Source organism: Electrophorus electricus, chromosome 9 (assembly GCF_013358815.1).
Source record: "Electrophorus electricus isolate fEleEle1 chromosome 9, fEleEle1.pri, whole genome shotgun sequence".
NCBI lineage: Eukaryota > Metazoa > Chordata > Actinopteri > Gymnotiformes > Gymnotidae > Electrophorus > Electrophorus electricus.
The window spans coordinates 1,070,001-1,085,000 of NC_049543.1; the positions used below are offsets into that span (position 1 = coordinate 1,070,001).

General features: G+C 45.5%; 1 protein-coding gene across 1 annotated transcript in view; it reads left to right on the top strand.

The window, feature by feature from the left end:
- The window catches only part of kremen1 (kringle containing transmembrane protein 1), a 47,063-nt gene that overhangs the window by 10,286 nt on the left and 21,777 nt on the right, over positions 1–15,000 (top strand). The window contains exons 2-3 of the mRNA XM_027027749.2: positions 7,418–7,580; positions 13,654–13,745. Of these exons, the coding sequence (XP_026883550.2) occupies positions 7,418–7,580; positions 13,654–13,745 (255 nt within the window). The remainder of the gene's footprint in view (positions 1–7,417; positions 7,581–13,653; positions 13,746–15,000) is intronic.

The following is a 15,000-nucleotide window of genomic DNA, read 5'->3' on the forward strand; positions in this document are numbered from 1 at the left end:
GCTGAGTTTTCTCCGTGTGCAAGTGGACGGCAGGTTTAAAATAACTGGGCGCCTGTGGGCGGCTGTACGTCAAGTGATCGTGACGTAAGCTGAAGTGACTCTGGGGTGATGACCCTCTGGGAGGGGAGTGCAACAGTGAGCTCTAGTGTGTTCCTCATGCTTCCAGAGACGTCTCAAACCATGACCACAGCGACACTGACTCACGCTGCCCCTTCATGTGTTTGTGAGAAAGACTGAGTGAAAGAGAGAGGAAGGAGGGAAGAGAAGAATGTCGTGGGAAGTTGGAGATTAATGCATGTTCTCCCTGCCACATTTCTTTCTTTCTTTTAGGACTCTTGAGTGTGTTTCTGTTTTGTTTTTTTCAGGAGTCTACGTGAGGCGTCTTTCGGAGTTCTTTTACACAGGCCACACTTTCATACTAACACAATACACACTTGCTGCTTGTCTGAGGTCAGTGAGCTACCATGTCTATTTTTGTGCAATATCTGCATAACAAAGCTTTAAGCTTTTGGTGCAGTTCCCGGATCAGTCCCAAAAAACGCAGAGGTATCATTTACCCACAGTCCAGAGCCCTGCGCTGGCTCCAGACCAGCTTTGGCCAAATTCCATCAACAGTTCTTCAAAATGCTTGCAGTCTAGACAGCATGTTTGAGCTTTACATTACACATTACCACAACTGCACACACACACACCCTTCTGATGTCTTTGCATATGTATGCTCTGGTGTCTTCGTGTCAGCAGGTTCGGTCTGGTGCATTATCTCTCTGTGTTGATGTTAATTTTATGGGACTAGGCATCGGGGGCCAAGCTGTTACTGAAGTAGACCTGAGGAAGTGTGGGAGTGTAGAAGTGAGTGGGTGTGGGAGTGTAGAAGTGAGTGGGTGTGGGAGTGTAGAAGTGAGTGGGTGTGGGAGTGTAGAAGTGAGTGGGTGTGGGAGTGTAGAAGTGAGGAAGTGTGGGAGTGTAGAAGTGAGGAAGTGTGGGAGTGTAGAAGTGAGTGGGTGTGGGAGTGTAGAAGTGAGTGGGTGTGGGAGTGTAGAAGTGAGGAAGTGTGGGAGTGTAGAAGTGAGGAAGTGTGGGAGTGTAGAAGTGAGTGGGTGTGGGAGTGTAGAAGTGAGTGGGAGTGTAGAAGTGAGTGGGTGTGGGAGTGTAGAAGTGAGGGGGTGTGGGAGTGTAGAAGTGAGTGGGTGTGGGAGTGTAGAAGTGAGGGGGTGTGGGAGTGTAGAAGTGAGTGGGTGTGGGAGTGTAGAAGTGAGTGGGTGTGGGAGTGTAGAAGTGAGTGGGTGTGGGAGTGTAGAAGTGAGGAAGTGTGGGAGTGTAGAAGTGAGTGGGTGTGGGAGTGTAGAAGTGAGTGGGTGTGGGAGTGTAGAAGTGAGGGGGTGTGGGAGTGTAGAAGTGAGGAAGTGTGGGAGTGTAGAAGTGAGGAAGTGTGGGAGTGTAGAAGTGAGTGGGTGTGGGAGTGTAGAAGTGAGGAAGTGTGGGAGTGTAGAAGTGAGGAAGTGTGGGAGTGTAGAAGTGAGTGGGTGTGGGAGTGTAGAAGTGAGTGGGTGTGGGAGTGTAGAAGTGAGTGGGTGTGGGAGTGTAGAAGTGAGTGGGTGTGGGAGTGTAGAAGTGTGGGAGTGTAGAAGTGAGGAAGTGTGGGAGTGTAGAAGTGAGTGGGTGTGGGAGTGTAGAAGTGAGTGGGTATGGGAGTGTAGAAGTGAGGGGGTGTGGGAGTGTAGAAGTGAGTGGGTGTGGGAGTGTAGAAGTGAGGAAGTGTGGGAGTGTAGAAGTGAGGAAGTGTGGGAGTGTAGAAGTGAGGAAGTGTGGGAGTGTAGAAGTGAGGAAGTGTGGGAGTGTAGAAGTGAGGAAGTGTGGGAGTGTAGAAGTGAGTGGGTGTGGGAGTGTAGAAGTGAGTGGGTGTGGGAGTGTAGAAGTGAGTGGGTGTGGGAGTGTAGAAGTGAGGGGGTGTGGGAGTGTAGAAGTGAGGGGGTGTGGGAGTGTAGAAGTGAGGGGGTGTGGGAGTGTAGAAGTGAGGGGGTGTGGGAGTGTAGAAGTGAGTGGGTGTGGGAGTGTAGAAGTGAGGGGGTGTGGGAGTGTAGAAGTGAGTGGGTGTGGGAGTGTAGAAGTGAGTGGGTGTGGGAGTGTAGAAGTGAGTGGGTGTGGGAGTGTAGAAGTGAGGAAGTGTGGGAGTGTAGAAGTGAGGAAGTGTGGGAGTGTAGAAGTGAGTGGGTGTGGGAGTGTAGAAGTGAGTGGGTGTGGGAGTGTAGAAGTGAGGAAGTGTGGGAGTGTAGAAGTGAGGGGGTGTGGGAGTGTAGAAGTGAGTGGGTGTGGGAGTGTAGAAGTGAGTGGGTGTGGGAGTGTAGAAGTGAGGAAGTGTGGGAGTGTAGAAGTGAGTGGGTGTGGGAGTGTAGAAGTGAGTGGGTGTGGGAGTGTAGAAGTGAGTGGGTGTGGGAGTGTAGAAGTGAGGGGGTGTGGGAGTGTAGAAGTGAGGGGGTGTGGGAGTGTAGAAGTGAGTGGGTGTGGGAGTGTAGAAGTGAGTGGGTGTGGGAGTGTAGAAGTGAGTGGGTGTGGGAGTGTAGACTGACTGCTTTACTCATGCTGAGGGGTGAGGTGGATGATTGACAGATCTTCTTCAATCTTTGCCAAGCCCCGCCTCCTGTCCTCTGGTGGTAGCCGTGTCATTCACCCTCCTCCCTTTTCCTTCCTTCATTGTGTATTTGGTTGATTGATTTGGATGCATTTATTGATTTATCATGTTGGATAAATGTGTCCCAAAATCAGTAAATGTGGAGCTTAAATGACTGTAAAATTCACCACCTGTTCTCTTACCTGACAACACCCCATAAATTATGATCTCCTCTCCTCTCCTCTCTTCCTCTGTTTGGTTTCCTGTCAGTGGTGGTTTGTAGAGACTCTAATGATTTGTGCGGCGTTAACCTGTGATTTTCCTGCTATCTGTTTATTTAACCTTGTAACCCTGTGGTGTTCCTCTCTCTCGGCGGTGAGCTTTAATCCGTCTTCCCAGACTGTGGTAGTGCAACAAAAAATCCTCAAAAACCTCCCATCCTGAAAATTAGACTTGTTTATTGGTTTGGTTGGTTGTTTGTTTGTTTTTGTGTTTTTTCACGGGCTTCTGTGCCGCTGGACCTTAGAGGTCTAGCTGCGTCTGTTAAAGAACCAATCACGCATAAAACGACAGGACATTGTGATCTATCTCACGGCCGCTCACTACGAGGGGTCCTGTCTCACGGCCGCTCACTATGAGGGGTCCTGTCTGTGTATTCCCTCCCCTGTCTCCCTCTCAGCTCTGCTGGGGTCAACCATAAAATGTCACAGTTCAGCTTCGCCTGTCTGTCTGTTTCAAGCCCTCCAGGTCCAACTTGAAGTCCGACTTCAAAAGAGCAGACTTCTGGCAGCGTGCACAAATGGCCTTGGCAAAATGGCCGTGTTGGTCTTTCTCTGTTGGAGGAAACGCGTGAAGAAGTGGTGGAAGAGGGAAACACTGAAGATTTGAGAACCAGTCCAGCCTGACATCCAAGTGCTACTAAATACTTTTATGGGTTGCAGATTTGCACTGAGGCAAGACCCGTTTTTCGGGTTCTCCTTTGATGGTGTTTTGGAAGGAGAGGCTGGTCTGGGATCAGCCCAGAGTTGCCTTCTAAAGGAAGCCTGTGGCAAGCATCGCTACCCTCTGCTCTATTCTTAGTCCAGGGTAAGTGGGCATTAGCTTGAGGGAAATGGAAAGTGTCTGTTTGGCTGGTGCACAAATACCAGGCTTGGTCTGCTGTTCCGCTCTCGGTTACTGTTTACAGACAAGGAGGCCTGAGTATGGGGCTCATCTGCCCCGCCCTTTACAATCTGCCCCCATCCCTTATGACCTGCCGCGTCCTTTACGACCTGCCCCATTCCTTACAATATGCCCTGTCCTTTACAATCTGCTCCATCCTTTATTATCTGCCCCATCCCTTTACGATCTGCCCCGTCCCTTTACCATCTGCCCCGTCCTTTAAAAGCCCTCAGTGACCCCAGGCAGGTACATGAACGCCTGTCAGGTAGCGTTTATGTCCAGCACACGGCTACATCCTGCCTGTCAGAGCTGGTTTTACTGTAGTTATTGTGATCTTGCACAGAAGGGTTCAGCCCTCAGAGGGCATGAACATACGAGACAGAGCGTTACACTCTCATCTCCCTGCAAAAGGTTTTTGTGCATAAACAAGAAAAACACATTTTAAACATAGTATGGCCTTTTGCACTTGTTTGTATTTATACAGATCACACGCCCCCCAAGCTCCGCCCTCTCTTTCTGTCTCTCTCTCTCTCATTCTCTCCTTCTCTCTCCCTCTCTGGGTCTGTCTTTATCTCTCCCGCTTTCTGTCTCAATTACTCGGTTTCTTTTCCTCTCTGTCCCTCTGCAACCTCTGCCTCCACCCACCCCCCGACCCCTTGTACAGATACAAGAGCATCTGGAGGTTTAATCTGGAAGCAATTAGCTGCAAACATAATAACAGGGTGACTAACTCTCTGTCTATAAGCCATTTTGGTCTTGCTCTTAAGACCCCCTTTTTCTTGGTTCTGTAGTAGTGGGTGGGTCCTGTTTCCCCCTTCGGTCCAGGCGTGGTCTGCTTGCCTTCTATACGAGCAGGGGTTTTATCTTTAATGTGGTCTGAGTCCTGTTTCCTATCAAGGTCTGTAGTCCAACCACAACAAAGATATCACATGGTGATACAGCGGAAGCGGTTGCTTAGGGACACAGTGAGCAACAGTCAGAGGTTACCATGGAGATGGCAGGGGTGGGTGTTGGGGGAGGGGGATGTCTCGCCTTACTGTTATTCATGTTATTGCCCAGTGAGTGCAACTTGTCCAGGTTCTACAAAAAAAAAAACAGCATCCGTCATTGGTTTTTAACTGCCTATCCATCTTAGAGTGACCTTCTTATCTGCATGGCCTGGCATTCCACCAGATTGCACCGCAAGGGTAATAATGCCTCCTGACCACATCAACCTACGCTGCTGCTAACTGCTACCCATTGCTGCTTTGCTGGGCCCGGCGTGTGTCAGTCCGCCAATCTGGAAAGCTTTTGGAGAGGTTAGCCACAAAAGGAAAGATGGCAGCATGCATGCTGGTGTGGTAGAGTGGTGAACAGCTGCCAATCTTGGTCTCCGCAATCGGAGACCAGAGACTTCCCAAAGTCTTGTTTCTTAGTTTTCTTCTTCTTCTTCTTCTTCTTCTTCTTCTTCTTCTTCTTCTTCTTCCTTTTCTCCCTCCCCCCCCCCCCCAACACATCACAGATTTTTTTTCGTTGGGTTTCAGATTTTCCTAATGAGTGTTTATATGTTCCAATAAATGGCCAAAATTAATTTTATGCAATAAAACATACCTATTCATGCAGGCATGGCTTCAGTGCGTTTTCAACATATTGCAAGTTATATTGCAACCGCGGTTTGTGGCTGAGTAATCGCGGCATCGTTTGGCAATAGTGGGCAGAGCACCAGTTTGGCCCCTGCCCTTTGACCCACTCCAAATGCCTGGGTTGGACCCTCCACAATGCCAGCAGGCCTGCGCCATGTGGACAGAATCACTGTTTAGACTTTAAACACAGACGTTTTCCTTGCTACATGGGTCACACACATGTCCTGATGCCACGGGGGTGCATTACACACCACTCCTTTTGGCATTTTTAGTTTGTTCTGTTTTCTCCAATTAAACGCCTTAAACAGACATACTGGCTGCAATCCCAAGCGATGATTAATATTCTGACAAGATTTGCCATTAAGAGACAATAGGGTGCCATTTTAATTACTGAAACCCAACAAGAGCAATGCCACAAGCAGGGTGTAGTCAGGAATGCCTGATTAAAATCTACCTGACTCCTCACTGGCTGTGAGGTTACATTTAAATTACGTCAGGGTTTGTTTTTTGTTTTTTTTTATCAGAAAAGAAGAGACTTTACAAGTATAAGAAATCATTTCTTCTGCTGTCAAATTTTAATTTAGGATCTTCTGATTTTTTTGTAGTTTAGTAGAACACAAATATCTTGTTTGGGTTTTTTGGTAGTGGAGGCGGTGAGAGCTCTGAAATTCCTCCTTGTTTATATTTCCTCAACGCGTTTCAGATATCAGATTCCGGATTTATTCTCTTACGAGCTTTGCAGCTGAACTGGAAGAAGGTATTACTGTTTTTGCTGTAGCAGTTATATAAAGTTCTCTGATCTGACCTGCTGCCCTGTGGTTTTCCCCGAACGCTCTGAACGGGCCGACGTGTACCTGATCACGAAGCCCCCACCAGCTGGAGAATTCTAACGCGGGTCGTGATACAGATGCCGGATGGGTTCAAAGATACTAACACACCACATTCCTTCTCCTCAGAACACAGACCAGAGCGCCTCCAAATTACATGCTTTGAAGTCGACACGTACCCTTTGATGGAGTAGTGACTCCGTTGTTTGTTTTGACTGAGAGTGAGGTCTCTCATTTTTCCCTTACTTTTGGCTGAGAAACAGACTTGTCGGGGTGCTTATATGGTTTCCATTCAGGAGAAAAAAGACAATAACTTTATTGTTTTGCTTCTTCTATGTTGCTTTTTTAATTTCAGAGAAGGTTATTCAAAAATAACCCTCATCTCCTCTCGGGGAATTAGCAAACTGCAGACTTACCAAAACATCCAAATTTAATTTCAGAATCACAAATCCCTTTTACATATGATGTGTTTTTCCCTCGTCATTATCACCAGCCATCCTCCCCAAGTGTCATCTGTGATGACTCACAGCAGGGTGTCAGATTAGCATGCTAGCACAGGTTAAATAGCAATGCTAACACATGCTAGCATATGCTAAGTAACAATGGTAATACATGATTACACAAGCGAAATAACACATGCTAACACAACCTCGATGACAGTCGTAGCTCAGTTAGAGTCAGTGGTTAAGGTACTTGACTTGTAACCAGAAGGTTGCCAGTTCAAGCTCCACAGTTTCCACTGTTGGGACCCTGAACAAGACCCTTAACCCTCATTTACTCAAGTTGTGTTCAGTCATAATTGTCAGTCACTTTGGATAAAATTGTCAGGTAAATGTAAATGATAACAATGTGAACACATGCTAACAGGCTAAATAGCTGTTAACAAGGTCTCAAGATCTTCTAGTCTTTCAAAGCAAGATGCTTAAATCTAGATCAGAGCCAAAATTATTACCCTCTCAAGACAGGATTCAGTCACCCACTTGGGGCCTATTATGTAATTAAATCTCAACTTTGTCTTTGCCAAGACAAAAAGCAGAAAGGCAGAAAGCAAGGGAAACTTAAATGAGTTAATAGGCGGCTGTATTTTACAAAAATATTTCCTGTTGCTGTATTCTTTACAGTACATGAATTCAGCAATGTAAATATGTATATGTATTTGTGTAGCCCCTAAGCTTGTCAATGGATGTCTTTTTGTGCAGAATGCTACACAGTAAATGGAGAGGACTACAGGGGTCACCAGAAGGAGACGAGTCTTCAGGATGGGAAGCCCTGTCTGTTCTGGAACGAGACATTTCAGCACCCGTACAACACGCAGAAATACCCGAATGGAGAGGGTGGTCTGGGCTCACACAACTACTGCAGGTCAGTCCCACGCTCAGAACGGAGCTAGCATTGTAACACAGCGTAGCAGCCAAAGAGTACATTCACCCCATTTCTGTGCAGTTATTTCTATACAGGTTTTGGATGGTTTTGACGCTAGTACTGATTAGAACTTGTCATAACTTTGTTAGGAAGCTTTGAAACTAGTGTTATTATTGGGGAAAAATCTATAGCAATGTTCAGTTCCTTCTGAAAGCTCCAAACAATAAAGCAGTCAAAGGCAGTCGTTGGACAGACTTAAAGGACAGACTTGTCGGGGTGCTTATATGGTCTCTCTTCTCCTTGGACTCAGCAGAGCCCAAGTGGTGACCCCAGGTGCCCAGGTCACTTTGAGCAGCTGAGGTCAGCCGAGGTCAGCAGAGCTGGCCAAGGTCTCACGTCCTTGGCCTGAATTGTTATTGATGTGTCCAGATGCTGTATACTCTTATTCATATTTACACTCTCTTATACTTTCTGTTCATCTGGATATCTTGATCTCATTTTATTGAGTTTTTTCTTTGACTATAGTTTTTTCGATTTTTATTGATCTGTTTCTCTCTTTCTCTCTCACTCTAACTCTCTCTTGCTCTCTGTCTCGCTTTCTCTTTCATCTTCTCCAGCTTGCCTATACATCATTCAAATTAATTTCGGCAGGTGTTAGAGAAGTATGATGATGAATCGCATGACCTGTCTCTCAGTGGTCATTCTGTCTGTGTGTGTGTGTGTATGTGTGTGTGTGAAAACAAACTCAAACAAACAGCTCTGCAAAATCCCGCCAAAAAGAGAGGAGAGTGTGAAAGTCTGGTGCTGTCAGGTCACCTTGTTGTTTTTTCTGTCTGGTATTCCAGGGCTCTGTGCACACACACACACACACACACACACACACACACACAGAGGTGATATGACGTACCTCACCCTTAAACTCTCTGTGCGAGCACACACAAGCGCACACACGCACACACATACATGCACACACACACAGATGATATGGCATACCTCACCCTTAGACTTTCTGTGCAAGCACACACACACACACACACACACACACACAAAGATGATATGGCGTACCTCACCCTTAAAATCTCTGTGCATACACACACACACACACACACACACACACACACACACATACACACCTACAAATGATATGGCGTACCTCACCCTTAGACTCTCTGTGCAAAACGTTTCCTCCTTAGCAGAAGCAGGTGGCAGAAATATTTAAATTTCACATGTAAATATACCAGCTCACATTTCACACACTGATGTGCTGCTGTGTTGTCCTGAAACAGAAGTGGACAGTTCAGGTTCGGACAGTACAAATGCTCCTTAGTATCACACTCCAAACATCTGGATTAGCCAAATACCTCAAAGTAGCAGGTAGCATTAATTAGTGAATGCACCCCGTTTACACAAAATTATGGCAGGACTTTTATTTGTTTTTTATGCCTCTCTGGTTGACTTTTGATTCTTTTGAGTGCAGAACAGTCACGCAAGCGATTTGAATATGCAAATTTGCTAGAGGCCAACATTCTCCCAGCGTTGTTGTGCTGTTGCAGTGTGTATGGTATAACCCCCTCAGCTGTGGCAGCCCGGGAAACAGGCTCCAAGTTTCTGATGTTCTGGTCTCCACAGAAAAGGGTTTGTTGTTTCATCTTTAAAAAGTAAGAATTGTGCTACCTTAAAGTTTTGAGGTAACTGAATGTAAGATAAGAAGTTATTGTTCTGTTATCTTGTTATTGCTGTTTAATTTATTCAGAATTTGAAAGCAGTGGAACCTTTTATACTGTTAATCAGAGAACTGACACCATAGAGCTACCCGAGTACAGTCTGTTGCTTTGAGAGGGTGTCAGTGAACAATTTGATGAAGTAAGCATTAGTTACATGAGCCAAAACCAAAGTAAGAAGGTGTAAACATGAGGTCTGTGTGTCTGGAATAAACAACCCCACCCTTCTGAACCTGGGCAGAGCTTCTCCAGGTGGTTCTGGACATCACAGAGACAAGCTTCACACAGCAGTTTTAAATTCCTATAGCTGCTGGTCATTCTATTTCTCTCATTTACATTTAAGGCATTTAGCTGATGCTTTTATCCAAAGTGACCTACAGTTATGTCTGAGTACAATTGAGGGTTAAGGGTCTTGCTCAGGGGCTCAACAGTGGCAACCTCGCAGTAGTGGGCTTTGAACCAGCAACCTTCTGATTACCAGTCCAGTACCTTCACCACTGAGACACCACTGCCTCCTTCCTCTTGTTTTCAATTCTCTCTCTCTTTTTCTTTCATCTCTCTATTCTGTCACTCACTCTCTCTTTGTTGATTTATTGTGTCATTTGGAATAATCGTTGTGCAACAATCCCTGTCAGGAAACACACGGAAGTTTGTGTCTGGGACAGGCAACGAACAGTGAAACAAAAGAGTTCAGTGAGGCATCAATTTCTCCCACCTTCTCTCAGATCACAGATCATGCAGTGGTTTATAGTTCATGGTGAGTGAGTGAGTGAGAGACACACACACACACACACACACACCGGGAGACAGTTGAATATTGTCAGAGCTAAGAACTGCAAGGCAGGTATAGTTGTTTTGCTTAAATTTCCAGCAGTTACAAGTACGAAGGGAACAGACTGGACCTGTGTGTGTGTGTGTGTGTGTGTGTGTGTGTGTGTGTGTGTGTGTGTGTGTGTGTGTGTGTGTGTGTGTGTGTGTGTGTATGTGTCTTTGATAATGTCATAAACCTCTCTTTACTGAGTTGTCCACATGCTGCTCAGCTTGAAAGGAGAGAACAGGTCCAGTGCCACATGAGGGGAGAGAGAGAAAGACAGAAACAGAAGGGGAGTGAGAGAGAGAGTGATTAGGAAGGAGTGAGGAAAAAGCGGGAAAAAGAAAGGGAGAGAACAGCCCATCATCTTCGTCCATAAAACAGAGTTGAAGACACGGAGTATTTACGCAGAAGGGAAACATCCCATGATTCCTCCTCTTAGGGATCAAAGGGAGAGGTCATGACCTCGCTGCCCTCTTCTGGAGACAGGATCAGGCTGTTCAGAACCATCACACTGCTTCAATCTGCCTATCAACCTGGGGCACAGGGGACACTGGTCCCAGTGTCTTTATAGCACAGGGGAGACTGGTCCCAGTGTCCTCATAGCACAGGGGAGACTGGTCCCAGTGTCCTCATAGCACAGGGGAGACTGGTCCCAGTGTCCTCATAGCACAGGGGACACTGGTCCCAGTGTCCTCATAGCACAGGGGACACTGGTCCCAGTGTCTTTATAGCACAGGGGACACTGGTCCCAGTGTCTTTATAGCACAGGGGACACTGGTCCCAGTGTCTTTATAGCACAGGGGACACTGGTCCCAGTGTCTTTATAGCACAGGGGAGACTGGTCCCAGTGTCCTCATAGCACAGGGGACACTGGTTCCAGTGTCCTCATAGCACAGGGGACACTGGTCCCAGTGTCTTTATAGCACAGGGGACACTGGTCCCAGTGTCCTCATAGCACAGGGGACACTGGTCCCAGTGTCTTTATAGCACAGGGGACACTGGTCCCAGTGTCTTTATAGCACAGGGGACACTGGTCCCAGTGTCTTTATAGCACAGGGGACACTGGTCCCAGTGTCCTCATAGCACAGGGGACACTGGTTCCAGTGTCCTCATAGCACAGGGGACACTGGTCCCAGTGTCTTTATAGCACAGGGGACACTGGTCCCAGTGTCCTCATAGCACAGGGGACACTGGTCCCAGTGTCCTCATAGCACAGGGGACACTGGTCCCAGTGTCTTTATAGCACAGGGGACACTGGTCCCAGTGTCTTTATAGCACAGGGGACACCAAGTTGCTCTGCATTTAATCTGTGTAATAGGAATCAGTTTCTTTTTTGGCTGCTGTGTGGCTCAGGCTTCAGGTCCTAAAATAGCAGACACCACTCTATATGCGCACACACACGCACACACACACAGACACGCAGAGAGAGACTAATGACACTGTCTTTTAAAATGGTTATAGTTTCGCATATTTATACCTCAAATGTTTGAAGTTTTAAGTTTTAATTTTAGAAAATTGCTGTTAAAACAACAGTCTATTTTTTTAGTACTAAGGCTGTGAAAAAGATTACACATGGAAAGCACATAAATATAAATGAGCCCTTTCTTTTCGACACACACACAGACACACACACACTTCCTAAACCTCTATTCAGAGACGCGCCACAATCTTGGACTTTTAGATTGGAATGATTGATCCTCGCATCTCCATTTTCATGGGTAGGTCCCTGCTCTTCTGTCCTGAAGGCAGGCCCTCACCTTTAAAAGAATATCTGCCCCCACACCTTTGAAGCTGTGGCCAGCTCCTCATCCCCTTTAACCCCTGGGACACTTATTCATTCCCCACAACAGAGCTCATGATCCTGTTGTTACGGTAACACATGAAAGGTTCCAAGACTCTTCACTCAATCGATGTGACTGGTCCCTGCAGGCTTTAAGACACACACACACACACACGCATGCTAATGCACGCTTATTCACAAACACACACACACATACACCTGGAGGTTCAGCTGAACTGTGTTTGGTGATCAAAGCTGTGCTTGGTCTCTAGGATGGAAAGGTGCCGCTGTGTTGTCTATGGCAACTATTTTCTACCCCTCGGGGTGGCGGGGGGTGATTAGAGGGTAAGAACATGAAGACAAACTGAAGGTGATCAGTGTCTGACCGCACAGTGCCCAGCAGGAAGTCATGAAAGACCCTGTTCTCATGTGTGTGTGTGTGTGTGTGCGTGTGCGTGCATGTGTGTTTTTGAGTGTGTGTGCGCGTGTGCATGTTTTTGTCAATGCGTGCACATGAGTGTATTTATGTGTTGGGGAGGTGGGTCTGTTATGAGCTGTGATGTCATACTGGCCCACTGACCCGTCACTGTCCACTGTTTAGTGCTGCAGAACGGGTGTGCATCTGGGAATACAGTATTCCAAACACATCTGGGAATACATGATTTCTAACACATCTGGGAATTCAGTATTCCAAACAGGTTTGGGAATATATTATTCCAAACACATCTGGAAATATATTCTTCCAACAACATCTGGGGATGCATTATTCCACATCCATCTGGGAATACATTATTCCAAACACATCTGGGAATACATTATTCCAAACATCTGGGAATACATTATTCCTAATACATCTGGGAATACCTTATTCCAAACACCAAGGCAAAATCATGCTCCATCTAGTCAACATGGAGATGTGTATAGAAACTGTGATGCTGTGAGAGTTCATCTTCCAGGTTTCACTGTGGACCAAAAAAACAGCACACCACACACACTATGAAGAAAAGTCCAGAGGAGGGAAATATCTCCCGATTAGTCCAGTTCCAACCCGAGGTTAAGTTTCTCTAAACAAAACAACAGAATAAAAGTCTATAGATAAAAAGAGATCACACTGAATGCTCTTTTCTGTCATGAAGAGAGGGGAAGAGAATCTGGAAAGTGTTTTTGATCGGGGAAGAAAAGACAAGGAGACACCCTTCAGGACTCCCAGCACAATGGCTGAAATCAGATAGCTCTTGCCTCAAGCCCCACGCCGAAGTCTCCCATTGTGTCGCTCAAAGAGAAGGAGAATGGTTTTTGCTCGTAATTATCGCTCTTTCCCTGACGGCGGCCGGGCTGGCCACTGAGCCGGGAGCGTTTTCAGATCTCGTGGCGAGCGTTCTCTTCAGACCGCAAAAACCATGCCGGTGTAATCATTACACCGTAGCAAGGTTTCAAAGCCATGTGAAAGGCGTGGAGGGTTAATGTGTGCGGTGGAGGGGCAGGACTGCAGAGAGCCGCCCGGAAGATGCCTGTCTACAGCACCACAACGCTGGGCAGAGGCGCCCGGACTCGCCACTGTAGCGTGAGGAGGGTTGGGGGGTGCCGTCTGGCACAGACGCAGAAATGAAGGGAGGATTGCCCCTCCAGGGGGGCAGGGGGTCTGTCTGACTGACTGACAGTCTGTGACCGTTTTACTTGTAGTACCTAATCTGGTTTTCACTCTATCTCTCTTTTTGTTTCTCTCTCTTTCTCTCTCTCGCTCTGGCTCTCTCTCAGAAACCCGGATGGTGATGTTCGGCCGTGGTGCTACATAGCAGACCAGGAGGATGGAATCTACTGGAAATTCTGCGAAATTCCAACCTGTCAAAGTAAGTTGAAAGAGGAGAAGTGTAGGGAGACTAAAAGTATGATTTACAGAGTAATTATCAGACAATAAAGTATGTTTATACAGTAATTATCAGACATAAAGTATGATTTATAGAGTAATTATCAGACAATAAAGTATGATTTACACAATAATTAGCAGACAAAACGTATGTTTTATACAATAATTATCAGACAAAAAGTATGTTTTATACAGTAATTATCAGACAAAAAGTATGATTTACAGAGTAATTATCAGACAATAGTGTTTTATACAGTAATTATCAGACAATAAAGTATGATTTATAAAGTAATTATCAGACAATAAAGTATGTTTTATACAGTAATTATCAGACAATAAAGTATGATTTATAAAGTAATTATCAGACAATAAAGTATGTTTTATCCAGTAATTATCAGACAATAAAGTATGATTTATAGAGAAATTATCAGAATAAACTGGTTTATAGAATAATTAGAGAATAAAATAGTAATTACAGAGTAATTATCAGACAATAGCGTCATTATCAGAATAAAAATGTCTTTAATTATCCTGTCAAATGTCATGATGAGTATGAACATGTCTGTTGTACCTTAAAGCTGCAGGTTATGTGCTGATGTAATGTTCTACATTCAAAGTTTGTGTGTGTGTGTGTGTGTGTGTGTGTGTCTACACAACGGCATATTCATACACTCTTGTGCTTACAGGTTCAAATGCATATGTCAATCAAAAATATGTTACTTCAGTGAAGGCTTTCGACTGAGTTGGCAATGTGTTTGTGTGCATCTGTAATACGATCTGTCTTTTGCAGTTGTCTGTGTTTGAGAGTGTGTGATTGTGTGTGTGTGTGTGTTTGATTATTACCATTGTTTTTCTGAAGTTGCTGTGGGCCTTTATGCTTTTCTCATCTCTCATAGTGATAGCAGCTCCGTCTCTCGGTTGTTGTTTCCAGTTGGGAGTGGTGTTAACTGATGGCTTGTGTAAACTGGCATGGGTCAGTTTAAATGCTCTTGATGAAAACCTGATGCAGTACCACACAGCTGGACTGAGTGAAGAGGGTTACATATTAAAGTAAATGGACCAGTATATCTGTTCCACATTGTATGTTATAAAGCCAAAGGCATGATTGATAAATACACTTGCCCTTGAAGCCTGTCTTTAACGTCTGACGAGTCACTGTAATGCATTCATAATCTTTATGGAATATTATTTTTCACATATTTCTAATATTTGCGTTTATATTTGAGTCCATGTTTGTT